The sequence below is a fragment of the Capricornis sumatraensis genome, chromosome 2 (assembly GCF_032405125.1).
Source record: "Capricornis sumatraensis isolate serow.1 chromosome 2, serow.2, whole genome shotgun sequence".
Taxonomy (NCBI): Eukaryota; Metazoa; Chordata; class Mammalia; order Artiodactyla; family Bovidae; genus Capricornis; species Capricornis sumatraensis.
Genome location: NC_091070.1, coordinates 150,879,275 through 150,907,014, shown reverse-complemented (window position 1 = coordinate 150,907,014; position 27,740 = coordinate 150,879,275). Strand labels below are relative to the sequence as shown.

General features: G+C 45.6%; 1 protein-coding gene across 4 annotated transcripts in view; it reads right to left on the bottom strand.

Annotated features, from left to right (window-relative positions):
* Positions 1-343: 343 nt before the first annotated feature.
* BCAR3 (BCAR3 adaptor protein, NSP family member) overlaps positions 344-27,740 on the bottom strand; it is a 130,990-nt gene continuing 103,593 nt past the window's right edge. For all 4 annotated transcript variants that reach the window (XM_068966709.1, XM_068966708.1, XM_068966710.1 and 1 more), the window contains 7 exons: positions 23,674-23,777; positions 21,661-22,313; positions 16,601-16,716; positions 10,961-11,132; positions 7,710-7,821; positions 4,510-4,722; positions 344-1,632 (listed from right to left, as the gene is read on the bottom strand). In XM_068966709.1, the coding sequence (XP_068822810.1) occupies positions 1,454-1,632; positions 4,510-4,722; positions 7,710-7,821; positions 10,961-11,132; positions 16,601-16,716; positions 21,661-22,313; positions 23,674-23,777 (1,549 nt within the window). In that variant the 3' untranslated portion in view covers positions 344-1,453. The remainder of the gene's footprint in view (positions 1,633-4,509; positions 4,723-7,709; positions 7,822-10,960; positions 11,133-16,600; positions 16,717-21,660; positions 22,314-23,673; positions 23,778-27,740) is intronic.

Genomic DNA, 27,740 nt, shown 5'->3' with positions numbered 1-27,740 from the left:
AACCTGGGTCTCCCACATTGCAGGCGGATTCTTTACCAGCTGAGCCACAAGGGAAGCTTAACAGTGCATTAAAAGGTATGTTTATGAAAATCTAGTTAGAGGGATTTCTAAGAGCATTTGAGCCCCTGGTGGTATACCACCAGAAGTAGAAGTGTGCTTTGGTGTTTTCAGGAAGAAAAAATGATGGCTTTTAAAAACTGGAAGGGCTTCATGATTCTAGGCCGCATTAATGAGAATACAGAGTCCAGGATTTGAAACTAATATTTCCATTTTATTAAACAGACCACATGAGAGCCTTGTACTTAGTTCTGGTGGGCATATTTAAGATGACCAATAATAGTGATGGTTAAATTATAGTGTAACCTCTGGAACCAATCATTTTTTTCAAAGGCCACCATGGAGAAATTTTCACAACTTATTGGAGAAAAGTGGGATGTAAAACTATTTTGTGTGACCCCCATATTATTTAGAAGACAGGAAGAAAAAGCAGATTGGTAAGTGACAATTGGTGGCAGGGTGATAGACGTTTATTAGTGATACTTTAAAGACTTGTATTCAGATTCTACAATAGAAAAAAATTGAGACAGATAACTGTTAAACTAGAAAGTATCCCCTTTGGGAAGTCAAAAAACCTAGAAAACTCATACTTATCAGCTAGAGGAAAAGTATATGTGAAATAATGTCAGGAAGCACACTAGCATCTGGTGCTCACTTTATACCAGCCACTGTGCTGCACATGGGACTTGAGGGTTAACTTGACCAAAGTCCAGCTGCTAGCAAGCACCAGAGCTTTTGTTGTAACTTAGGTATTCTGGTGTCAGCTCCACCTGTATCACTATTTTACCCTGTCCCCTAAGCCAGATACCTTAAATTTTCTGTACCTCTCTCTTGATTTTGGTTTACTATCATCAGGATGTGGTGGCAAGGGAATAGGGTGCCCCAAGAAGGTAGGAGGTAGAATTATTGTACTACAATGAATTGTTTGTTTAGTATTGAAGAGACTGGATACAGTTGTTTCACAAAAAGATATATTTTCATATGACTATTTACATTTTTCATATTTAGTTAGAGAATATCATACAACTGATATCTTCAGTTTCATGCTTTTAAACTCTTCTATTTACACTTATCTGACATGGAATTAAAACTGAAATGGTCATATACCTCAGTAATAGAAAGCAACCAGCCAATATAGCTGGGCCTTCACTTAAATTTGCCGATCAACATTAGCAACAGTTACCTTAATAAATTATCATTTATTTAAAAATCAGTAGTAATTTTAAACAATTCATAAATAAGTGTGCCCTGTGCAATTTACATGTTTAATATCCTGTGGATACTAAAAGCTGTATATTGGCAGATTTGCACATTATTACTTTATCAAATGATAAGCTTTCTCAGAGGAGAAAGTGGATAAGCTTGAAATTATATCCTAAGCTTCTCTGGAGAGTTATCAAAACTCCATCTGCTTTACAGGAGGAGGTTCCAATTTACGTGAGAGGGCAGTTAAAATCTGATTGAATTTTTCGTATCTCTCTGTCTGATTGACTTGTGCACCTTTGCTGCCCCAGAGCAATCTCATTTGGAATTCAGTCTTGAAGACTTCACTCATTTCTTCATCTGGTTGAAAACCTAATAAAAACAAAACCAAAAAGACTTCAGTTCTGCTTGAAACAGTGTTGAAAATAGACTGAAAACTTGTTTAAAGTAGGATCAAAATGAGCATCTCTCAGAACTTAATCTTTCTGTATAAGGAAGGGGAGAACACCCCCCACCCCCAAGGATCTGAGCAACTTCAGAGAAAGAATAACTAAGTCACTAAGATATGATAGAATAACATTTGTGTGCACAAGCCACCATGGGTTGTAGTAGTGCAGGAGTGTTCAAGTATTTTTTTTAAAGCTTTATAATTGTCATGATTCACCCTTTTTTAAGCTGTAGAGTTTATAGAGTTGTTTAAACATCACACCACCTAAGAACCCTAGAAAATCCCTAGTACCTCTTCTCAGTCAATCCCAGAACCTACCCATACCATTAATCTGCTTTCTATTGCTATTTTGCCCTTTCTAGAAATTTGATATTATTCCATATTGTTGCCTGCTAATAATTCCTTTTTATTGCTGAGTAGTATTCAGTTATATGGATATACTGCATTTTGTTTACTGAGTGGTAAGACATTTGAATTGTTTCCAGATTCTGGCTGTTATGAATAATGTGAACATCTGTGATTAAGTCTTAGCATGGACATGTGTTCTCATATTTTTGGAAGTAGAAGTACTGGGTCATATGGTAAATATATGTTTACTTTAAAGAAACTGTCAAACTCTTTTCCAAAATGTCTATACTGTCTTATATTCTCATCAGTAACATAATGAAGAGTCCATTTGTGAACTCTATTGTCATTCTAGATAGTGGTGGTGGCATCTCACCGTGGTTTAATCTTATATTTCTGTAATATCTAATGCTTTGAACATTTTTCCATGTAGATATTTGTCAGTCATTGTATATCCTCTCTGGTATGGTGTCTATTCAAATCTTTTCTTCTCATTGAGTTGTTAAGAATTCTTTATATTCTAGATAATAAGTCCTTTATCAGATGTATGTTTGCCAAATACTTTCTTCTAGTCTGTAGTGTGACTTTTTGCTTTCTTAATGATGTCTTTCAAAGAGCAAAATGTAAGATTTTGATTTATCAGTGTTTTATGGTTCATGCTTTCTATGGCTTAAGAAATTTTGCTGGACACAAGGAATTTCTATGTTTTCTCATAGAAGTTTTACAGTTTAGCTCTTGTATTCTGAGTGTATTCTATGAGGTAAAATTGAAGGGTTTTTTTTGCATGACATTCAATAGTTCTAGCACCATTTGTTGAAAGATTACTTTATCCAGTGAATTACCTTGCCACCTTTGTCAAATAGTTAATGATCATGTTTGGGCCCATTTCTTTTTTTTGTGGGGGGGGGCCCATTTCTTAACTCTGTTTTCTGTGTAAGAGATCTGTTCTACTTATGGCCAAGGATGCCCTCAGTCAGCTCTGTCAGAGCAGGGAAAGCCTCTAGCTCGAGTCATACAGGCAGATGTTTCTCATCCTTGATTACTGCTGGAGCAGTTGGCACTGTCATTAGATATAGTCCCAGCATCTAAATCATAGTCTCTTGGTGGTGGAGAGGATAACAGAAGCCTTCTCTTTCATTTTTCCATGTGGTACCAAAATATCTTTGGCAAATAACCAACTAAAGGCCAGATGACAACTTCCATTCATTGAGTTAATCTGCTTTAAGCCCCTATCCTGTTGGTGGGCAAATTTCTGCCCTTACTGGGTTCACAGTTAATTCCAGCAGTAAGAACTTGCTGTGAAAACCTGTAGCAGGATCAGCTGAGAAGTATCAAATACCTTTAAGGTGATTTGCTGTAAAACAGCTTAAGACATACTTTTCTCAAAATCCACCCTGATATATTGGCTTAGGGAACATCTAATGTACTATACTTACTGGTTCTGTATAAGCAGGCATTCTAATAATATCTACTGACTTCAATTACATATGCTTTTATTGTTTGTTTGAGCCACCAGGGAAGCTCTTATAATTAGCATCTGAGTCCTATACTGCCAACCCTGCTGAACTTTCTGAGGAAAAGAAACAGGTGTGTATTGCTTATACCTATAGCAGACATAGTGCAGGTTGTTTAGTCCCAAATTCTGTTTCTGAATTAACAACTTTGTTTTAGGTTGAAATTCTGGGCCTCTCCTGCCCCATATAGTTCTTAACCTTCTGGATCAAACTGTAGGTCCTTGAAGAGTGTTAAAAATTATACAGTGGTGAAGAGATAAGGCCCTTATTCTTGTACTCGCTTCCTAAGTGGTCTTTTTGCCTACAAGCTTCAGCCCTCTAGCCTTCCTGCACAAAGATGCCAGACTGAAACAAATCTAACCATGTGATAACATCTTCTCATGTTTAAAACCCTTCACTGGCTCTTCCTCAGCCACAGGCCTACATGGAAGGCCTTCCCACCTCTGTCCCCCTCTTTGTTTAGCCTAGCTGGCCGCTCCTGAAGACACACGTTACACTAATCCAAACCCAAGTTTGGATCAGTGTGCTTGTGGTTTGTGCTATTCTCCAAGCTCTCTCAATCTCAGAGCTTTGGCTTACGGTGGACCCTCTGATGCCAAGAGCAGAGGAGCTCATGTCCCAGTGTGTCTGGGAAGAAACAAGAATATAGATAAGTCCAGTAGAACCCCAACTCCTCATCTGGGCCCATCATGTTTTCTAATTATTATTAGTGGTACTAATGGTAAACAAACTGACATTCTTTATACCACTGACACAAAAGAAGAGAAGAAGGATCCTTAAGTCAGGTAGGAATCAAGAGTAAGTAATACAAGAAATGGAATTCCCAGGTCTTAATCTTTCCTACTTGGTCTTTTTCTAATTGAGAGCATTGATGCTCTTTTCATTTCTTCATTCCAGTTATTGTGCAGAGTAGAGAGCAGCTTAACCAAAACCAGCTCTTACCGGCCAGGATCCTCTCAGCATTCATCCGGTAGCTGTCTGCAGCTTCTGCCATGAGTCGGGCCGTTGCCAGATGGTTCAGCATAATCTCACAGCTTTCATCATTTTTTTCCCACATGTCAGTTCCTTCAAAAGTGACAGCCTCACGCTCCATTAAGGTCACAAGAGGCATCAGCAGTGGGACTGATATATTGTTTGGGGGAACACATGTGGACTCTGAAAAACAGGGGCAGGGGTAAAGTTCTCCACATCATGGTTTTTTTTCCCCAAGTTAAATGCAGAGAGTTCCAGTTGAAGATGGCAACACAGGAGAGTCCTGGCCTTACCACCTTCTGTGGACACAGTGAATCTGTGGCTAAGTATGGAACAGCTTCCTCTAGAAAAAAATCCTAAAACACTGCATTGTGCAAGTAAGAGAAGACCCACATCAAAGCAGGTAAGAGGGGCTGGAAGACTATCACACTATAAACCCTCTCTCCTGGGGCAGTGACCCACAGTCAGGAGGGAACTCAAAACCTGGAGCTTCAACCTGAGGAGCAAAGGGCTTGAACTCCACATGTAGCACCCCAACTTTTAAGACAAGCACCTGAGATACAAACCCGCAAAACATTTAACTTTGAAACTCAACACTGTACCTGTCTGTAAGACCCCAAGGCTATAATTGTCTGAGAAACAGGTCTTAAAGGGCTTACAAACTTGAACTCACCTGATCCAGGGCTCGGTACAGAGGCAGCCAATTGAGAGGTGCCTAGGTATTATGCAAGTTAGGCTCATTTGCCAATATTAAAGTTTTAGCCTGAAAGACAGGCTTCTGCTTTGGCATACAACTAGGGCTTAGGAGGCTGTTAGCAAATGGAAGCTGATAGATGATGCAGTCTTTGTGTGCTGTCTCTGCCTTGCTCTTTGCTCCAGCTCATTGATATAGCCTAGAAAAGAGCTTACACCTTTGTCCAGCTACCTCTAGAACACTATACAGTGCCTAGCTCTGAGGGCCAAAGGGGCTTATGAACATGGATCCTATAGGACTGTAACCTTTATAATGCCACAGGAAAAGAAAATTATAGGCCAGTATTTGCAAACTGAATTCAGCAATACATTAAAAGGATCATATGGATTAAGTGGGTTTTATTCCAGGGAAACAAGGATAGCTCAGTATTCACAAATCAATATGACATACTGTGTTAATAAGATGAAAGAAAAATAATTTGATCTTAATAGATGCAGAAAAATCATTTGACAAAATCTGACATCCATTTATGGTAAAAAAAAAAAACTCCCAACAAAGTGGATATAGAGGGAATGTACAACAACATAATGAGGCCACATATAACAAGCCCATAGCTATCATCATACTTGATGAAAAGCTAAAAACTTTCCATCTAAGAACAGGAATAAAAGGATGCCAATTCACCACTTCTGTTCACACCATACAAAAATAAACTCATATGACACAATACCATAAAGCTCTGAGACAAGAATATAGGCAAAACATTCTCTGGCATAAATCATAGCAATGTTACCTTAAATCAGTCTCCCAGGATGGTAAAAATAAAAGCAAAAATAAACAAAGGGGATCTCATTAAACATGTTTTTGCAAAGGAAACCATAAACAAAATGACAACCAACAGATGGGAAAAAACATTTGCAAACAATGTGACCAACAAGGGCTTAATTTTGAAAATATACAAACAGCTCATACAACTAGCAAAAAAACAAATAGCCCCCTGAAAAAATAGGCAGATGGCCAACAGATACATGATGCTCAATAGATGATGCTCAAAATTGCTAACTATCAGAGAAATGCGAATCAAAACTACAATGAGGTATCACTTCACAGCGGTCAGAATGGCCATCATCAAAAAAGTCATGAATAATAAATGCTGGGGAGAGTGTTGAGAAAAGGGAACCCTCCTATACTGTTGGAGAGAATGTAAATTAGTGCAGCTACTATGAAGAACAGCATGGAGATTCTTAAAAAACTGAAAATAGAGTTGCTATATGATCCAACAATCCCACTCTTGGGCATGTATCTGGAGAAAACCCTTAATTTGAAAAGATGCCTGTACCTCAGTGTTCATAGCAGCACTATTTACAATAGCCAAGATATGGAAGCAACCTAAATGTCACTCAACAGATGAGTGGATAAAGAAAGATGTGGTATATGTATGTACACAAAGGACTACTACTCAGCCAGAAAAAATGACAACGCCATTTGCAGCAACACATGGATGGACCTAGAGATTATCAGGCTAAGTGAAGTGAGTCAGACAGGTAGATTCTCATGATATCACTTATGTATGGAATCTAAAAAACCATACAAATGAACTTATTTACACAACAAGGTCCTTTTGTATAGCATAGGGAACTATAATCAATACCTTGCAATAATCTATAATGAAAAATATTAAATACATAATTATTTTGCTGTACACTAGATTTACACATCATAAATCAACTATAACTTCAATTTTAAAAGATGCATATGTGTATATAGACACAATGGAATATTATTCAGCTATTAAAAAGAAATCCTGCCATTTGTGACAACACAAACTTGAGGGTATTATGCTAAGTGAAATATGTCAGACAAAAAAAGATAAATAGCATGTGAACTCACTTACATGTAAAGTCTAAGAAAAACAGAAACACCCCTTGAGCTCATGGATATAGAGGACAGATTGGTGGTTGCCTGAGACAAGGGGAGAAGTGAAATGGTTGAAGGGATCAGAAGGTACAGATTTCCAGTTATAAAGTAACTCCTGGAGATATGCTATATAATGTCGTGACTATAGCGAATACTGTATTGCATATTTGAAAGTAGCTAGCAAAGTGAATCTTGAAAGTTCTCATCAGAAGAAAAAAAATTTTGTACCTATGTATTAGGTACTGGTCTTATTGTAATCATTTTGCAACATAATCAAACACTGAACCATTATGTTGTACACCTGAAGCTAATATGTAAATTGTACCTCAATTTACAAAGTTAAGCTCAAAATGAAGTGACTGGTACCCTATGTCTTGTTTTAGCAACTGAATACCTACAAGCAACTCTGTCATCTGATAAAGGCTTGATGACTCATTGACAATCCTGCAGATAACTTGGAGCCTTTATAACACGCCCTGCTAAAAGCTTTGCTCAAACCAGAACAGATAATGACACTGCCAAGCAGCCCCCAGGCCGCCTGTCCTGACCCTGTGCTCACCTCTGCCTTCATGCAGGATTTTGCTGAAAGGCTTCAGCTGTTTCTCATAGAGGATGGCAGTTTGTGTGTACTGGTGCCGCAGGGCAGTCCACGTTTTTTCTAACCGTGTGATCTGGAAGAAAGAAAAGTGTTATAGCTTTGGAAAAGGCTCTTTTAAAAAACTATCTTGAAAAAAAAAAAAAAACTATCTTGGTGCTGAAGTTTTGAAATGGATGATAGATGGACATGATAAAAACTCAAAGCAGTTGAAAGGAGAGTATAGAGAAAAGCTAATCCCTACCCACTCCCTGCTCCATGGTGCTCTCATGACCCATTAGACACACACATACCTTTTAAAATAAATGCATATCATACTATACACATATTTTCCTGTTCCTTGTTTGGAAGTTATTTCACATAAGTACATATAGAACAGCATACAACAGTCTTGTTTTATTAAGCCCCTAGTGGTCCATTTATGCATAAACCATAGTTTAGCTAATTTCCTATACATAAGAGCTTTATGACCAACCTAGATAGCATATTCAAAAGCAGAGACATTACTTTGCCGACTAAGGTCCGTCTAGTCAAGGCTATGGTTTTTCCTGTGGTCATGTATGGATGTGAGAGTTGGACTGTGAAGAAAGCTGAGCGCCGAAGAATTGATGCTTTTGAACTGTGGTGTTGGAAAAGACTTGAGAGTCCCTTGGACTGCAAGGAGATCCAACCAGTCCATTCTGAAGGAGATGAGCCCTGGGATTTCTTTGGAAGGAATGATGCTAAAGCTGAAGCTCCAGTACTTTGGCCACCTCACGAGAAGAGTTGACTCACTGGAAAAGACTCTGATGCTGGGAGGGATTGGGGGCAGGAGGAGAAGGGGACGACCGAGGATGAGATGGCTGGATGGCATCATGGACTCGATGGACGTGAGTCTGAGTGAACTCCGGGAGTTGGTGATGGACAGGGAGGCCTGGTGTGCTGCGATTCATGGGGTCGCAAAGAGTCAGACACAACTGAGCGACTGAACTGAACTGAAGAGCTTTAAACATATTTTTCTGTTATAGAATTATCTCAAAGATTTTGCAGATGTGCACAAGTAAGAGAATATCTGGAGGATAAATTTCCAGAAGTAGAACTACTGGGTCAAGAAATAAAATCTTGATAGGCATTGCCAACTGTCCTCCAGAGTTTATACTGATGGAAGGATGTAGAATTGTGATCTTAAGCATTTTAATGTTACTTTTAAGTAGTAAAGTCTGAGACATACGGAAAATTGCCTAGGCCATATGATGCCACTGCTCATTTCTTTTCATTTCTTTGGAATCGTTTAGTCCAGACCAACATATGCCACTGACTCTGACTATCCTAATAGTCCCCCATTCACACCCTAAAACCAGGAAGCCTGTGTCTGATGTCTACTACATGAAACAAGGAAGGGGGAAAAGGGAACTAATATTTAGGGAATGAGAGCCAATTCTGTCAGGTATTTGAGGAATTTCATTTAATCCTCACAGTGCTCTATGAGGCAGTATTTTATAAGACTTCATTTTACAGATCAGAAGACAAGAGATGAGGTAACTTGGTCAAGTTTCACAGCTAAATGGCAGAGCTAAGATTCATTTCCTTGGCCTCTAAGAACTCCCTGTGTATTCCAAGAGGACGGTGAGAAAGGTTCACCATCAGCAGGTTTGCTGGGAAGGGGAAGATGTGGCTTACTTCCTCCAGCCACCCATGATGCCATTTCTTCTCATGCCCCCTTCGTCCCTGCCCTGAAGCATCTGCCCTTCTGAAAGGAGCCCTTGTTTCTGGGCTAGGCCCATCTCCTGGATGCTCTCTCTTGATACCAGAAACTAAGAGAAGGCAGCACAAACGGCTGTAGTCCAGGGTCAGGTTTAGATGATACACAGAAATGACATGACCCTCATCTCTGGTTTTTCCTGGGTCTGCCACTCCCCACACCAAGCAGAGCCCTGAGCACTCTGGAGGGCTCGGTCCCCTCATTGCTCAAGTGCTACAGATTAGAGTATGATGCTGCTGTGGGACGGGGGGACCACCTATAAAGGCATGTTCTTGTGCTTTGGGATGAGTCCCTAATTGCTGAGCGTGATGTCATGGACAGCAACCATGTTAATGCCACAAATTCCCCTTCACTACTCTCAGGGGAAGCTCTGGGCTGGGAAGGTATACGAACAGCTAGCCTATTAGTCCTCAAAATTATAGGCAGTTTTGGATAAGAGGAAGTAAACATGATGTAAATTAGAAACACCCAAATGAAAAATGATAACTCCTGTTAGTAGTAGAAGTCAGTATATCATGAAAATACAGCATGAAAATTTGCTTATTTCAAATACCCAAATAATTTCAGTGCATCTAAAGAAATTTGAAAGTTTTTAGAATATTATAATTGGAATTGACCCTTCTCAAAATTTCCTGGTGAAAGCATGAAGTGTTTCAGCTTCTTGTTTGAAAGGTGACCTTGGTTTCATATAAGGAAATTATGTTCTTAACATGCAGGATTTCAGAGAATCTGGCTGACTGCAAAATAGCCAAGCTAAATGAGCAGTGGCTTTGGTATTACTGGTTGCAGACTGGGTTTGTGGGGCTGTGATCTCATATGCGAAGTCGCTGAGCCATCTACCTCTATGAGGTCCATTTGGCTTCAAAAACAAATTTTCAGTTTCAAACCTCATCCTAAAAACACTGTCAAAGCAGATCAATTCAAAGTGCCTGATTTCAGAAACTCTGCTTTAGGGGGTTGTATGACAAATGAGTCAGGAAGCTGAGTCTTTTAACAGGAGAGTCTGTTTTAGATGACCTGAGGAACATACTTTGAGATAAACCACTTTAGGGATCCTCAGAGATCAGTTCCCCAAATGTCTTGGTTTCCCAGTCATAACCCCAAACAGCCCGCCTGCCCAGTGACCCAGATGGAAGCAGTCTTTCTTACACAACACACTTGAGCCAGACTTAATCACCCTAACCGGTTCTTCAGGAACATTTTTGAGGATGTTCTTGAGGCTGACTTCTTATTTTACATTACAGAGAAAGTGTAGGCAGTCAGCGATTATCTGCTGTCTTTAAAAACAGAGGCAGAAACTTGCAACGCTGCTCTTGTTTGTCCCCTAATCAAAGCAGCTTTCACTAAGACACGATTGACCTTTTGAATTCACTAAAGTCACCTGTGGTTTGCCAGGCATGGACTTGAAGACCACTTTGCAGAACATTAAGTACACACAGGCCCACAGGGCTGCACAAAGCAAGTGCAAATATACCTGTGGCATTTCCAAGGCCTTCATGATGGCTGAGAAAGAATAGAGGTCCCCCATGGAGTCTTTCAGCTCCACTGCTACCTGGATGATCTTATTGAGGGTGGCTGCTCTGTCCTCCAGACTGCCCGTGCAGCCCAGAATGTCCACTGCGATGCCGATGGCCATCGTGTTGTGTCTGAAAGGAAAGAGATGAGCAGTCAGGCCTAGGGCTAATAGGACCAGGAGGAAATGAAACCAAACTGGCCAAGGAAAGGACTGGCTTTGCACCATTTGCTGCTGTCTTCCTGAGACACACTGGCAGCTCACACAGTTTGGTTGCTGATTGCAAAGACAGATCACCCTCATCAGGGTGACTGCAGAAGGGCCTCAGTGGGCGTCCTGTGGAGAATCAAAAAGGACAGATACCCCAGGACATGGCATGTTCAGCCCTGGAGCAAGGGGCATGAAAGGACCTTCCTGTGCTGAAGCTGCTCAGGAGTGCACGTGGCTCCTTGTCCCTCTCACCATGACAGGTCCATGGAGATGCCAGGTCCCCAACACACTGAGGAATCCTTTGGGAAGCCCCTAAGTCCCCTGGACTGGGGGATGGAAGGGACAGAAAGATGAGATAATATGCTTGATCCAGGAAGACAACATGGATGTGAGAACAAGGGATGAGCTAAGAATAGAGTGGCTTGGGTCAAGGGGCCAGAAAGTGAGTGGGAATTTGGACAAAGACTCAACAGTGAACTGGCAGGATTTCGCTGTTAGGTCAGACCCTCATAGAAAGAAATCTTGTATCTACCAACAATCCTCCCTTTTCTTATCCTGAACGCCATGGGTCAACTGCGCAGACCCAGAACAGGAAGCAGAGTGGTCTTTTCTGTACAGACAATGGTATGGATATGAATGGGGTCACAGAGAGGTCTCCTTCCTGGTGGCAGCAGTCTGTAAACCTGCCTCTCCCTCCCTCTGTGGCCCAAGAATGAGCATTCCCTACCTTGGGCCAGAGTAAAAGTGAAAGTTGCTCAGTCACGTCTGACTCCTATACAGTCCATGAATTCTCCAGGCCAGAATACTGGAGTGGGTAGCTGTACCCTTCTCCAGGGGATCTTCCCAACCCAGGGATTGAACCCAGGTCTTCTGCATTGTAGGCAGATTCTTTACCAGCTGAGCCACCAGCGTGGCCTTGGGTAAACTTCTCTCCAGGCACTGGTACGAGTACTGAAGGTGAAGCGCTAATTCACAGCTATGGTCGCTGCAACATGACTTGCCTCTGAAACTCTGGGGCCACCTTGTCCTAGAAGTTCACAGCTAAGGATGATATTCCACGCTTCCTGTGCTGGTCTCCTCCTCACTCTTCTAGAGCAAAGAGAGGAGTGATTCATCTAGTAGCTAGCATTACCAGTTTCTCCAATGATTTTTAAATCAGTAACAGGCTCTGCTGTCTCTTGAGTGTTTGCACATGTGGGTGTGCAAGGTGGTTGCTCAAAGTGTGACCTTAGGCTGTTACCTGACTGCTCCACTCCCCTAGTTCCTCATCTCTAAAATGAGAACAAGGGCTGTTGTGAGAAAGACTGTGTGTGTGCGCGTGTGTGTGTAAAGATAATTAAAGTGCCTGGCTCAGCAATACCTAGCAAACTGCAGTTGTTACTACACTGGTATCTATGTGTGCATTTCTCCCTCTGTATGTTGGTCCCTTTTGCCTATCTCTATTTCCTTTATCTTTTTTTGCTAATTTCCTGTCTTTCTTAATCAATGGATCTTTAAAATAGACTTAAAGTGTATTTTTATTATGTTAAACTTATTGAAGAGTTTTGTTACCCATTTGCAAAGTGTTAAGGTTGAGATGAACATTTTAGCTGTTTAATAGTAAACTAACTTCCTATGTTGCCTTCAGTTGATTCTTTAGTCAATGATTTTTCCTATGTTTTAAGGATCTTAATAAAAGACAGGTTCTCTATTTCTTTAAGACCTGGCTTTATATCAACAGTTAATTGGGTAATTATACCCATTCATTCGAACAACATTTGCCTCAAACCTCCTGCACACATCGCCTTGGGAAAAACAGTTCAGCAAGGCAAGTGTGTGCAGAAGCTCCTGAGGTGGGTAGGAGGCACAAAACATTTCAGAAGGACATCTCCACTCACTAGCCTTGGAAAAAGCCTCTTGATGAAAATGAAAGTGGAGAGTGAAAAAGTTGGCTTAAAGCTCAACATTCAGAAAACGAAGATCATGACATCCGGTCGCATCACTTCATGGGAAATAGATGGGGAAACAGTGGAAACAGTGTCAGACTTTCCTTTTTGGGCTCCAAAATCACCACAGATGGTGACTGCAGCCATGAATTTAAAAGACGCTTACTCCTTGGAAGAAAAGTTATGAACAACCTAGATAGCATTTTCAAAAGCAGAGACATTACTTTGCCGACTAAGGTCCGTCTAGTGAAGGCTATGGTTTTTCCTGTGGTCATGTATGGATGTGAGAGTTGGACTGTGAAGAAGGCTGAGCAACAAAGAATTGATGCTTTTGAACTGTGGTGTTGGAGAAGACTATTGAGAGTCCCTTGGACTGCAAGGAGATCCAACCAGTCCATTCTGAAGGAGATGAGCCCTGGGATTTCTTTGGAAGGAATGATGCTGAAGCTGAAACTCCAGTACTTTGGCCACCTCACGAGAAGAGTTGACTCATTGGAAAAGGCTCTGATGCTGGGAGGGATTGGGGGCAGGAGGAGAAGGGGATGACAGAGGATGAGATGGCTGGATGGCATCACCAACTCAATGGACGTGAGTCTGAGTGAACTCTGGGAGTTGGTGATGGACAGGGAGGCCTGGTGTGCTGCGATTCATGGGGTCGCAAAGAGTTGGACACGACTGAGCGACTGAACTGAAGTTTAAAATGGAGGGTGGTTTATATTAGACTCAAACACAAGGATGTCACCTGATCCTGCAGGACTGCTATAACCTTTATTTAGTAGACACATTGTAATGGAGAGAACCACTCCCCAGGCCCTAGCAGGTAGATCCCACAGGTCAGCTCTGGATGGGGAACAAAGCAAGGAGCCGGACCCCAGGCAGGCGGCAATCAGGAGAAAGAGGAAATGGATGTAGACAAGAGTGGAAGTCAGAAAATAGCCCAGAGAGAAGCCACAAGCCTGCTGACCTCAGCCTGGGCACCCATACTGCATGCCCAACACAGCTAATGAAACTGATAAAGTAAGGCCTGCAGGGCTTCCCTGGTGGCTCAGTGGTAAAGCATCCACCTGGCAATGCAGGGAACATGAGTTTGATCCCTGGTCTGGGAGGATCCCACATGTTGCCGAGCAACAAAGCCCACAGGCCACAGCTGTTGAGCCTGTGCTCTAGAGCCCGTGCTCCACAACAAAGAGAAGCCACTGCAGTGAGAAGCCCGCACACTGCAATGAAGAACAGCCTCCACTCGCCACAACTAGAGCAAGCCCGCACAGCAATGAAGACCCAGCACCGCCATAAATAAATAAATAAGGCCTGCAACTGGGGAGTTTTCAGTCTGAAAAGTATCAAAAGAGAAACAGGTACATGCCAGCACAGCTGGTCTCTGCTGAAATAATGACCATGGGCCCAGACCAGGAGGGAGGGCAGGTGAACGGAAATGAGAGGCCAGGCCCCTGGGGCATGGGGAGGGAGAGGATGCCTTGGAGAGCAGGGCTGGCCTCTAGAAGAGTGAGCAGGGAAAGTAGGGAGATTCAGAAGTTCAGACCTACCATTGCCCAAAGACACTGAACAATAAGCTGACAAGCATGCCTGAACAACGGCAGCAGGGCCACGTCCTGCCCTCCTGCCTCCCAGGAGTCTTCCATTCTGCACTCTGGGTGTTTCCTACGGGAGGCACCTGCGGCCGTGAAACCACAGCAACAGAGGCACTGGAGCCATTTTATTTGCTTCATAGTTGGGTAACCTTGAAAGCAGCTGTTATCAACTCTCCCAGGCCATTTGAAATAGAGTGTTTACTTTCCAGGGGCTAGCGGTAGTCTAGGACTGCATGTCCACAAACCACATGTGGCTCTATACTTAAAATGCTGAAGAGTAAAATAAAACATTTCATCCTTCAGTTGCCACATTTCAGGTGCTCAGTGGTCACCAGTGGCTAGTGGATGCTGTCAGGAGATTTCTGCCATCAGTGTTGTACTGGACAGTGCTGTGACCCAGAACATCACAGAAAACCATGGGCAGGGGGTGATGGTGCTAGGGCTCCAGTGTCTGAAGCATCACTGTCCTCTCAGGAGAAGCCAGGGCCCTGGCTGCCCACTAAAGACCACGCGAGTGCTGTGGCAGCCAGGAAGCTGGCTGGAAAAACATAAAACTTCAGATAACAAAACAGTCTTGCCCAAAACAACTATCTTTTCACGTGTATCAAAAAGGCCAACTTCTATAGTAATATGAGATTCTAGTCTCAGTTTAGTTCAGTTCAGTCGCTCAGTCATGTCCAGCTCTTTGCGACCCCATGAATCGCAGCACACCAAGCCTCCCTGTCCATCACCAACTCCCGGAGTTCATTCAAACTTACATCCATCGAGTTGGTGATGGCATCCAGCCATCTCATCCTCTGTTGTCCCCTTCTCCTCCTGCCCGCAATCCCTCCCAGCATCAGAGCCTTTTCCAATGAGTCAACTCTTCTCGTGAGGTGGCCAAAGTACTGGAGTTTCAGCTTCAGCATCATTCCTTCCAAAGAAATCCCAGGGCTCATCTCCTTCAGAATGGACTGGTTGGATCTCCTTGCAGTCCAAGGGACTCTCAAGAGTCTTCTCCAACACCACAGTTCAAAAGCATCAATTCTTTGTTGCTCAGCCTTCTTCACAGTCCAACTCTCACATCCATACATGACCACAGGAAAACCATAGCCTTGACTAGACAGACCTTAGTCGGCAAAGTAATGTCTCCGCTTTTGAATATGCTATCTAGGTTGGTCATAACTTTTCTTCCAAGGAGTAAGCGTCTTTTAATTTCATGGCTGCAGTCACCATCTGCAGTGGTTTTGGAGCCCAGAAAATAAAGTCTGACAGTGCTTCTTAAAAACGTGCCTCGCTACTTCTACCTTTCTAATTTCTAAATATCTGACGTGAGTGGGTTTTAATAGCCAGCCAGGGCCCTGGCTTTCCATGAGAAGAGGGCAGTGATGCTTCAGAGGTTGGGGGCCTGAGCATCTCATCCCTTGCCCTCTGATGCCCCATTTGTCCACACTTCAAAGAAAACACTGTTCAGACCCTGTTCTTCCCAACTTCCCCCACAAACCCCCACTTAATTCCTAAAGCAGACAGACGGGCTGCAACTCAGGCTGGAGGAAGTGGCATGGCATGTCCGCTCCATCTGCCTGCAGCACTGCTCCCACCCCAGGCCAGCAGGGGTGGTGGTGACCTGTGCTCCAGGGCTGAGCCTCTGCCGGCTTCTCCATCTGCCCATGTAGCAGAGTCGTGAACGTGCTATCTGTTCCCTGATTTCCTCTGCCTCCTGAGCTTCTCCAGGAATTCTCTGGTCACGGCTTCTGGGAAAGGCCTTCAGGGGCCATGCTTCCTCGAGCGAGGTGGCCCTGGGGCAGAGGGTACCTGGCCTCTCCTAGCTCTGAAACCTGTAGCTCTGACAGCCTGTGGAGTTGAAAGGACCGTAAGTACAGAGCAGCACTACTCACCTTTCAATGATGTCCAGGCGCAGTTGGTGACCGTAAGGCAAGGTGATGAGCTCCAGCCCCGAGTTCACACCCATGTTCTTCCTCATCTCTTCCGAGACTTCAAGTATCCTCGCGACCTGTCAAGAACACAGGTTGAAATGAACTGGACCAGGATGTGGGCTTGCTGCGAACATGGAAAGAAATACACTAAACTGGGACACTGTAATGCACTTGACTTGCTGCACTTCTTTTTGAGCAGCAGCATCTGAAAATACAGTCTGAATACACTATTTGGAGGCTTTTGATACATATACTGGAATGTGAAACCTGGCAGGAAAGTACCTAGATTGGTCTGCAGGTTTGGCGTCTCTGCCCGGCCCGAGAATGGCATGGTTCTTCGAGCTTTTGTCTCCCATGGCTGGATCCTGCTGCTGGACTTGCCGCCAACAGCAGGGCTGTGTGTGCACGGAGCAGGCTGATGCCTGGCAGTGGAAAAGTGGAGCTGCGTCCAAGTGCCACACTGCTGCAGGCTCTGCCGCTCACGTTCTCGCTTAACGGCAGGGCTGGCTCCTATTACCCGTAATTACGCCTCTCCTGGGCTCAGTAAATGCACTGTACATCTGGAAACTATTAGAAACATGTACGGCTATGTGAAACCCGAGGTCTCAAACACACCCACTTCTCCCCCTGAGAGGTCTTCCTTAAAGAAAATCTGGTTTGTTTGTCCCAGTCAGCACTCCCCATCTCAGTTCCAGTGTGTGATCACAGCTTATTGGAATCAGGTACTAGTTAACCACTTATAGTTATTACATTACCTCCAAATGCTACAACTGAGTCAGGGCATCTCTAAAACGGGGCTGGTGACACTCACAGAGCACTGATATGTTGATACTAACAGTGCAATGAGCAGATGTGCGTGTGTGCTAAGTCGCTTCAGTTGTGTCCGACTGCGACCCTATGGACTGGAGCCTGCCAGGCTGTCCATGGGATTCTCCAGGAAAGAATCCTGGAGTGGGTTGCCATGCCCTCCTCCAGGGGATTTTCCCATTAACCCGCATCTCCTGTGGCTTCGGCACTGCAGGCAGATTTTTAACTGCTGAACCACCAGGGGAGGTCCAACTAGCAGATATAATGGGTCAAACCATCCCTGGACATGTGGCAGGCACAGGACAATTCCTTTCCTTGTTCCTGTGGAGTTGTCCTCCACGATAATTATCCTGAGCATATGAACAGTCCAGGTGTCTTCATAACAGTCCACCAAAAACATCTGGCAGTTCAGCTGATGTTAACCTTGACCTTTAACTTTTGTAGTTGAGCAAAGGCACCACCATCAGCCCTGGGGAGGAGCTGTCCAGTGCAGACTCCAGAATAAGACAGGATTCATCTGCTCTCAGTTCCCCCTTCTCTAAAACAACTGCTGAGTTTACCTTCCTCAAGGACTTTGCCAAGGATCAAATGACCCTAAAACCCGAGCTATTTACAAAGCCAAGTTATGAATCACTGGCCATGTGGAAGGGGGGAAGAATTCTGGCCCGATCTCTGGAAAGAGATTTATGCCTTGACCATGGCAAGGCAGCCCAGATGCACACCCTGGTCACCTGCAATCACACACCCTGCTTGTTTAGACATCTGCCCTGTCAGAGGCTCCAAACCTAACACATTCAGTCCACACACACTCTGTGTAACAGCCAGAGGCTTGTCGTTGATTCACTTTTATTCTGGAAGCTGTATTCCCCTCTTGCCTGTTTTCTTTCTGTGTAAACATGCGGTCCCCTGGTCACTTTTCTGATGTGTTACCAGGAAATGCCAACACCTGGTTGCCCCAAGGCTGAGCTCTGGGACAAGGGGTCCTGAGGTCACAGTGCAGCCTGGATTAGGTCTCCTGGGAAAGCCTGGGGCCATGATGCTCAGAAAGGGAGAGGAAGGATGAGCACTTCTAGAGGATTCACTGTGAGCTGGACCCGGCGGGGCAGGATGACACCCATCCTCGTGAGACCCGGCTGCCTTCTGCTCTCCTGATCTTAGCTATCCTGGCTCCGCAGGGTCTCCTAGTTCTGTCCGCTCCTCATCCAACTGCCTGGAGAATGGCTGCGGTGACCCAGCGGAGCCCCGACGGGCCTGGCTGGCCTTCTTCCCAGCTGTCAGGAACCATCTACCGAGAAATGAGGCCGCTATTTCAGTTGCCCTCTGTAGAGGACTCTGATGGGGACTCTGCACTTACGGGCCTATCTCCCTCACTGGACTGCAGAGTGCCCTGAAGGAAGCAACCTGGAAGGAGCCCAGAAGTAGAGACTTAAAAACAAAGAAAGACAGATTTGCCAGGCCCTCCCCCTGCAGACCCCATTTCCCTCACTACCCATCCAGAGTGAATCCTCCATAAACCAATACCTCTCTCTCCCATGGTTCTTGGCCTCTCAGTCTCTGCAAGTGTGCGCTGCCTGCCACCTGGAAGATGCTTTTGTGTTCTGCATCACCAACTCCTATTCAGCCTTCAAAGCTCATCTCAGAAATTCCCACCCTGACCCCTCCCTCCGCTATGTTTGAGACCCTACCTTGGAGGCCCTGCAGAGCATTTCCCACCTGGACCGTGATCCGAATTCTATGTCACTGTCGCTCCTGCCTCTCCCACCATGACCTGGCCTGACCTGACCTGGCCCACAGTTGGTGTTCAATCAAGGCTCAATACACAACACTAGGGAACTGTCACTCAGCCTCAGTCTGGGGCAGGCACTATACGAGGGCTTTAGTCTTTACAAACACCTGGTTTGTGGCGTTCTTCTCCCTTTAGAAGCTCTGCGAGGCAGGGGGAGGTGTTAGACTCAGATAGCTCACTCCCAGAGGCCAGGCCCTTGGCTACTGGGGCTGTCTCCCTCTAGCTTCTGCAGAGACAAGTGGGTAAAGCAGGGTGTTACCCATTCACAGGGTGGGAGCGGCTCAGTGGACGCCCACCCAGCCCCAGCCTGCGGAGGGGCTTACCCTGCTGCCTCCAGGCACTCAGGACCACCCACAGCCCCCACAGGCTGGGCTCTGGGCACAGGTGGGAACCAGCACTTGGGCCCTGGATGCTGCCCAGGCCAGCTCTAGGCTTCCGGGTGGGCTCATCTGGTTGCAGTTAGAGTCACTTCGGTGATAACAGCCCTTGTTTTACTTTTCAGAGACACTCTTGCTCTGTTGGCAAAGCCCCGAAGTCAGTAGTTCAGGAAGAGGATAAGGAAATAAGGGAGGAAGGAAGACAAAACAGCTCCGCCCTGGGGACTGGGGGTGGGCTCATCATCAGGGGGCTCCTGCTCAGGTCTCTGCCTCTCTGCCTGGGGGTTCCATCCAGCACCTCTTCCAGGGGTGCCTAAAGGCATACGGGGGAGTGGGACCCCCACCAGGAGGACAGAATGCAGACAGAGAAACAGAACAAAGAGGAGGCTACACATTCCTTCAGCTGAGAACAGATTGCCAAGGCAGTGGGAAGGTTCCAGACTCTCCTGTGAAGACCAGTCCGGCCTCTCACCTCCTCCTAGACTACTACCAAGTCCTGCCTGAGAACACAGCGGGGAAGCATTCATTTCCTCCCAGACATTAGGCTGTTCTGTAAACCCAGACCCATGTTCCTACAAGGGGCTTCCTCCACCAAGAACTCAGACAGGCTCACACCAGGCTCCTGGCCTGCTGGTGTGGTTCTGCCGTCTCAGATCCAGGGTCTATTCATACTAACTAGAACAGGAGACTAAATCCTCTTCCTGTCCAAACAGGTTTAGCTCCCTCTGAATGAGGTAAGGTCTTAACAAGGAAAATTATCTGACCACTTGGGGCCCTGCCCAAGGACACCCAGTGAACCACACAGACAGTCCTTGTTCCTCCAACACAGCCCCATTCCTGGCAGCCTCTCGGCTGTTCGCCCCCAAACAGCCAGCGCCTGCTTAATATTCCTCAAGACAGCTTTGGGAGGTCCCATGCGTCCTGTGAGCCGCCATCAACCAAGGAACTCCCAGGGGAATGCTTAGAGATTAGATTTCCTGCCATGATTCATGACCCAGGAAATTTATTTAGGAAAACCAGTTCCTCAATAAGCCCTGACCTTTGAAGCTAATTGACTTCACTGAGCTACAAATGAAAAAGGGCTTTAAATCTAAGGCCTCATCTGTTGCTCAAATGAAGGGATCTCTCTCCTTATATTGAGGGGTGGGCTAAGCACACCCCAGCCTTAAATGCTTGCTTTGGAGAAATTACTCTCTGAAGGATGAGGCTGTCTTGGGGCCAGCTATGAACAAAAGCCACCCATATCTAAAAGAAATGCATCAAAAATGATGATAATTTTTTTAAAAATGATGATATAAACAGAGGTTTATATAGTCACATGGAAAGATAGTCATGCTATGTTGTTCCATGAAAGACAAAAAAGGTTTGAAGTGGTATGCATAGGCCTGTGGCGTTTCTGTGGTAAACTTAGATATGCATGCAATTATTTACGCATCTATTGGCGGGACAAATGTTAACAACGGTGATCACCAAGAAACTGGATTTTGTGTGGTTTTCATTTTTTCTTTTCTCCTAATCTGTATTGTGTAATTTTTCTAAAATGATATCTTTTATAATTGTTTTATATTTTTTCTAAACTGAGCAAGTAACTTTAAAAATTTTACCCTAAAGACCATTTTCATAACAATAAAAATAAGTATATAATGTACACATGTGGCATATAATGAAATAAAAACCACGAAGTCTCTGCTACTCCAGAAATTCCATTTTCATCTACAACCTACTCTTCTTTGGACTTGACTTCACCAGTTCTGATGGAGCTGAGGCAGGGGGAGAACTGAAAATCCACACGAGCTGGGAGAAGGGCACGGCAGGGGTTGGGGGAGGAGAGCAGGGCCCTGGGTGGCCCTGTATCCTTCTGCCCCAGGTGAATTTCACAAGATTCCTGCCTGGGCAAGGGTTGTCACAGCCTGGGTTCCCACCCCTTCAATAAATCCCACACCCAGGTCATCATCTCCATTGTCCTATGAGCAAACAAGTCACAAGGTAAGGCAGAACGAGGCCCAGACAGAACCCCCTGCCAAGCATCTGGAAATCCCTCTGGCACCTACCTTGCAGTCCACGCTGAGCAAGTGCTGGGCAATGACCTTGGGGTCATTGTTGGTGAACAGTTCTTTTGCACGCTTCAGCATCGAAGTTTCCAGGGGCTTGTTCTCAGGAGGAAGCAGCTTTGACTCAAAGTCATTGGGCTTGAACGAAGAGGTGGTCTCTAGGAGGGGCATCACAAATGTGTCCTGGTCCTCATGCCCTGTGTCCCCTGGGGCTGGTGGCAGCTTCCAAGGCCTTGTCCTGTCATCATCATCAAGGATCAAGTAGCTGGTGTCAGAGTTCCGGGTGCCCAGCCTCCCATTCTGCTTGGCTGTCAGCAACTCCACGTAGCTGTCCTGGGCACAGAAGGGCAGCCTAGATGCCCCATCATAGCCGGCCGCCAAGGCTGGGTTCAGTTCGCAGTAGTTGGCTTCAGAGTTGAGCCAGATAGATGGAGACGGGGGAGCTTTGAGCAGGGGTGCCTTGCAGGGCTTGGGGGGCGGCTTGGGGCATAGCTGGCTGTCTGAGCCCCTCAGCGCCTCCCCTGGCCTAGCGTCTGAGGAGACCCTCCGCACCACAGCTGGACTCAGAGTGGGCTCGCTGCCCGTCCTGAACACTGGTGAGTTTGGGCAGGGGCTTGTGCCCACACCTGGGGACTGAGGGGGAAGCTTACCACCTGTGGAGGATAACAGAGGGTCAGAAAAAGCTCAGCTGTGAGGAAAACAGAAAACAGACAAAACCCGAGTGACAGCTTCTGGCCCTCAATTCATACCCTAGGGTTTTTATTTTTACCCACAAAAGACAAGCCAGTATGACCACTGCAGGTCTGGTCTAGAGCAGTCAAGAGCATGTCAAGGGCATAGGTGGCCCCACGCCACTTCTTGGGGAATTCTAAATCCTGGTGACTATCCACAGCTGGGCAGCAATGCCATTTTATGGTCACAGAAAGTTATACAGTCAAAACAGGGAAGTACATCGAGCTTGGAGGGCGGTGAGTAATCTAACCTTGCCGTAAGAATCATGTCTTTAGTCACATAGTGTAAAAGGAGGAGGGCCCTGAGTCACTCTCAGAGCCAGAGTGGATCCTGCCAGCTTTAAGGAAGAGACAGACACATGGGGAAGGGAGAAAAAGATGCTAAGAAAACCCACTTTCAAGTAGTTTATGAAGCGGTGACAGGAAAAATCACCCTGTGGTTCCCCAAGGGAGGTCCGTTACAAAAATAATGAAAAACAATCCCATTGTCTATTAACACAATTGCTTACCTGGTTCCCCCACATCCCACACCATCTCACTCTTCCAGCTGTGACAGCAGAATGGAGAGGAGGCAGGGTTTCTACCAGAGGCCCCAGGACTGAGCCATTCTCTCTCTTCCCAGGGAGGAGACTAAGGGGAAGGTGTGTTTGTTATGATGACCAGCAGTTTGCAGTTGGGCTCAGAGTCAGGAAACCTAGGTTCAAATGCTGGCTTCACCACTTACTAGATAGATGCATCTAGACAGGTCAATTATATCCCTGCCTCAGTTTCCTCGCCAAAAAGAGGATAACCATGCTCACCTTTAAGGCTTCTTATGAGGCTTATAAAGCTAGCACACATTAAGCACCAGGCTCTCCTGGTGGCTCAGATGGTAAAGAATCTGCCTGCAATGCTGGAGACCTGGGTTTGATCCCTGGGCTGGGAAGATACCCTGGAGAAGGAAACGGCAACCCACTCTGGTATTCTTGCCTGGAAAATTCCATGGACAGAGGAATCTGGTCCATGGGCTCACAAAGAATTGGACATGACTGAGTGACTAACACACACACACACACACACAGAGTACATGGGGTCTTAAAGAGTTGGACACAACTGAGTAACACACACACAGCACCCAGCTCAGTGATTTGCATCTGGATACAGTCCTATGAACCCCTCAGCCTCCAGGTGTGGAGTCTTATGTCTTTCCCAAATAAGGTGACCAGATGGAGCAGGGGAGATAGCCTGCAGAAAATCAGGGGAACACCGTCACCCTCTTCCCCCCAAATCCCCAAAGACCTACCAATTGGCAGGTAACTTTCTGACTGGTGGGCTTTGAGGGACAAGGCTCTTCTGTCCTGCATGTGATCCAGGCAGGCTGGCTGGCTCCCACTCTTCTCTTTATTTCTGTAGCAAAAGACAAATAGGGCAGAAACATGTCATTAAATCGTAAAACCTTTAGGCAACGTCATGGAAAGTTTAAAAAAAGAAAAAGATTGCTCAGAATGAGAGTGCTCCCATATAGCCTAAGAGTAAAGGAATGTTGGCTGGAGGAGGAAATCACTGATTAGTGATTAGTACATGACTGTGCCATGGGCTCCTTGCCGTGTCCCCAGGACCCATCCAGTTAGATCCCAGGCTGCTGCTTCTGAGTCTTTCCATCCTGTTAAGCAGAGCAGGGTAAAGGTTTCAAGATACTCTCAGGAAAATCTGATAAGCTGGAATGTGTACTTTCAACAGCGCCTAAAATTACAGACCCAGGAGGAATGACTTGTATAACTAACACACATTTTCCACCAAGCCTCACAGTGTCAGTTAGGAAGGAGGCTGTGGGGTAGTTTCCATCTCAGTGGAAAGTTCAGCATCCCCCAAATAACCTGAAGGATTGCCCAGGGAGGCTGGCATACCCACTCAGAAGGACCCCATGGGGGATCCCCCAGCCAGCCTCCTCAGGCTGAGTCGGGGAAAGGGCCGTGGGGTCATCAAGCAAGCTGGGAGGCACAGGACACAGCATCGCAGGGAGAGTAGACCCTAACGACACAATTCACCAGCATGGCTCTGCCCCTTGCCAGTTCAGACTGGCAGTTTCTCTAATTGGGAAGCACAGGGCACAGCAGCACAGGGCAAGTGGGCCCAGCAGACCCGAATGACACAGTTCGCCAGCATGGCTCTAACCCTGCCTGTTCAGATCAGGAATTACTCTAATTAGCACCAAAGAACAGAATCTCCCGTTAGCTAAAACAGAAGGCACTGCACCAGTCGAATGGTAATGAACTTTATTAGTCGCCACCCCCAACCCCCAAACTTATGTTACAGAAATTATGAAAGTTCTTTCCTACCTTTGCAGACAACCAGAGGAAAAAAAAAAAACCAAACAGCCCCCAAACTCCAGCAACCCCTCAGAGATAAGGCAGGGCAGAGGGCAAGTTCCAAAAGGCAGTGGCTTCAGTGAAGCGATATTTAAGCAGTGCTCTCAGCCAGCAGTCAGACTCCGTGGTCACACACTGGCCTGGAATGTAACCTGGCCGAGCGCACACCTTTTCGGGGGGGTGGGGTGGGGTGGGGGCAACCATCTGGCCTGACGTCAGGGAATGTGGGGAGCCACTGGCGGGCGGAGGGGCAGGGCTTCCAGCCATCTTCCGTGTTGAGTCCACCCCACCCCCACATCTAGGTCTTTTTGGACCTGCAGCCTATGCCAAGTGTGATAAGGCTTAGCGAGCTCTGCTGTCAAAGGACAGTCCCCAGGAGTGGCTCTGTTAGCTTTGCGTTATCAACATGGAGACTTTCTAAGCTTTTCTTTCATGTTTATCTTAAATTTTTTTTTTGTATTTTAAATTCAGGTTGTTGAGGGTAGACCAAGGGGCCTTCCTTCCCAGCACTGTTCCTAGCAGGGGTTCTGTGGGTCACCCTAGCTCTGTTCACATTAACTCCCTACTCATTAGTTCATCAACCAACCCCTAACTCCTGAAAGAACAGAAGATAGCGTTTTAATATTAGGCTGGTACAAAAGTAATTGCAACTTTGGACTGTGAATTTTAAATCTTATAACTAGGCTCAAACACATCTTTATTAATCAAAATAAGAACCATTACAATCAACATGTTTCTTTGCCAAGGAGAAATGTTTGTTTATTCCCATAGCATAAAAATCCATGCTTTGAGATTCAATGAACTCTTTTGGAAAGCATTTTCTGCCTCCTGCTGGATGTGGAAGCATTTTCCCTGCGAAAAGTTGTTGAGATGATTGAAGAAGCAGTAGTCAGTTGGTGAGAGGTCAGGTGAATATGGCGGATGAGACAAAACTCTGCAGCCCAATTCGTTCAACTTTTGAAGTGTTGGTTGTGTGACATATGGTCAGGTGGTGTGGAGAAAAACTGGGCCCTTTCTGATGACCAATGGAGCTTCCCTGGTGGTTAAAGCGTCTGCCTGCAATGCAGGAGACCGGGGTTCGATCCTTGGGTTGGGAAGATCCCCCGGAGAAGGAAATGGCAACCCACTCCAGTGTTCTTGCCTGGAGAATCCCAGGGACGGAGGAGCCTCAGACATGAGTGAGTGACTTCACTTTCACTTTTGATGACCAACGCCGGCTGCAGCTGTTGCAGTTTTTGGTTCATCTCGTTGATTTGCTGAGCTTCCTTCTCAGATGTGATGGTTTCACTGCGATTCAAAAAGTTGGAATGGAACAGACTGGCAGCAGACCACCAAACAGTGCCCATGACCATTTTCTGGTGCAAGTCTGGCTTTGGGAAATGCTTTGGAGCTTCTCTTCAGTCCAACCGCTGAGCTGGCTGTCGCAGCTGTTGTATATAATCCACTTTTTGTTGTGCACCACAATCAGATTGAGAAATGGTTCATTGTTGTTGCACAGAATAAGAGAAGATGACACTTCAAAACGACAATTTTTTAAATTTGTGGTCAGTTCACAAGGTATCCACTTATCAAGTTTTTTCATCTTTCCAGGTGCTTCACGTGCGGAAGAACCAGAGCATGAGTTCTTTGGCAACTTCCCATGTGGTTGTAAGAGGAGCTTCGAAGATCCTCTCAAATGATCGGTGTCAACTTTCAATGGCCGGCCACTGTGCTCCTCATCTTCAAGGCTCTCATCTCCTTTGTAAAACTTCTTGGACCACCACTGCACGGTACAGTCATTAATAGTTTCTGGGCCAAATACATTGTTGATGTTGCAAGTTGTCTCTGCTTTTGACCCATTTTGAACTCAAATAAGAAAATCATTTGAATTTGCTTTTTTTCTAACATCATTTCCATAGTCTAAAATAAATACAATGCACAGACTTGTGCCAACTTTTCTTTCTTGGCAGTTAGGTAACACGCACAAGGACTCCTCACTGCCTGAGAGACAAGTCCCGTATTAAACCAGGGCATGTCACTTGTAATCAACGGTGGGGCTAGCCCAGCATTCAGTTTTCTGAACTCTTCTCTCCAAGATCCCCCAAGGGTCAGCCTGCAGCCCCCAGGCTCTCAAAATCTTCTGTCTTAGGAATCTCATCTCTTCTGACCTAGTCAACACCCTTTCTGTGTGGATCAAGTCCTCATCTAAGCTTTCAGGACTAACTTCGCTCCCTAACTCCAGAGCTGTTGCTGGACACTGGCCCTTTGCAAGCCCACAGTCGCATCTCGGATGGAGCAACTGGTTTTCCTCCAAAGTCGACCCACTCTGGTCCCTCCTTTGGTATCTGACTTGCCCGTCTCCACCTCCCCACAAGCAGAGGTCTCAGGAAGCCTGGCTCTGAGCCTCCTGACTTTCCTTGCTATTCCATCTGCATAGCCTCATCCTTCATAGCTCACTAGCTGCCTTCCTGCTCCTCTCCCCTCTCACTCTTCTTGCACATCACCATTCTGTCTTGTTCTCAGGACACTCCATTCCCCATGTTAAGTCTTTGAGGCTCCTTAAACCCCTCAGTCTGGCACGAAAGCCTCTCTGATTTGGTGGGGTCAGTTCCCTAAACCTCCCTCTGTCAGCCCCCTGCATGGACAGACCCTTTGTTCCAGTTCTTCCAGTTTCTGCACTCTGAGCCACGCTTGCCCTTTTCTAACTCTGCAACTCAGGCTCTGTCCGAGCCCCCTCCCTCCAGGGGGACACCTTCCCCTCTGCAGCATCTATCCAGATGTCCCCTAGCTTTCAGACCAGCCGGAATCCTTACCTCCTTCACACGGTCTCTCCTGGCCTTCCCCTTCCTCAGCAACTGCACCATTTTTTTTTTTTTTTTTTGGCACCAACTCAACTGGCAACTGAGCTTCCCAAGTAGCACTAGTAATAAAGAACCCACCTGCCTCAAGAGACCTAAGACATGCAGGCTTGATCCCTGGATTGGAAAGATCCCCTGGAGGAGGGCATGGCAACCCGCTCCAG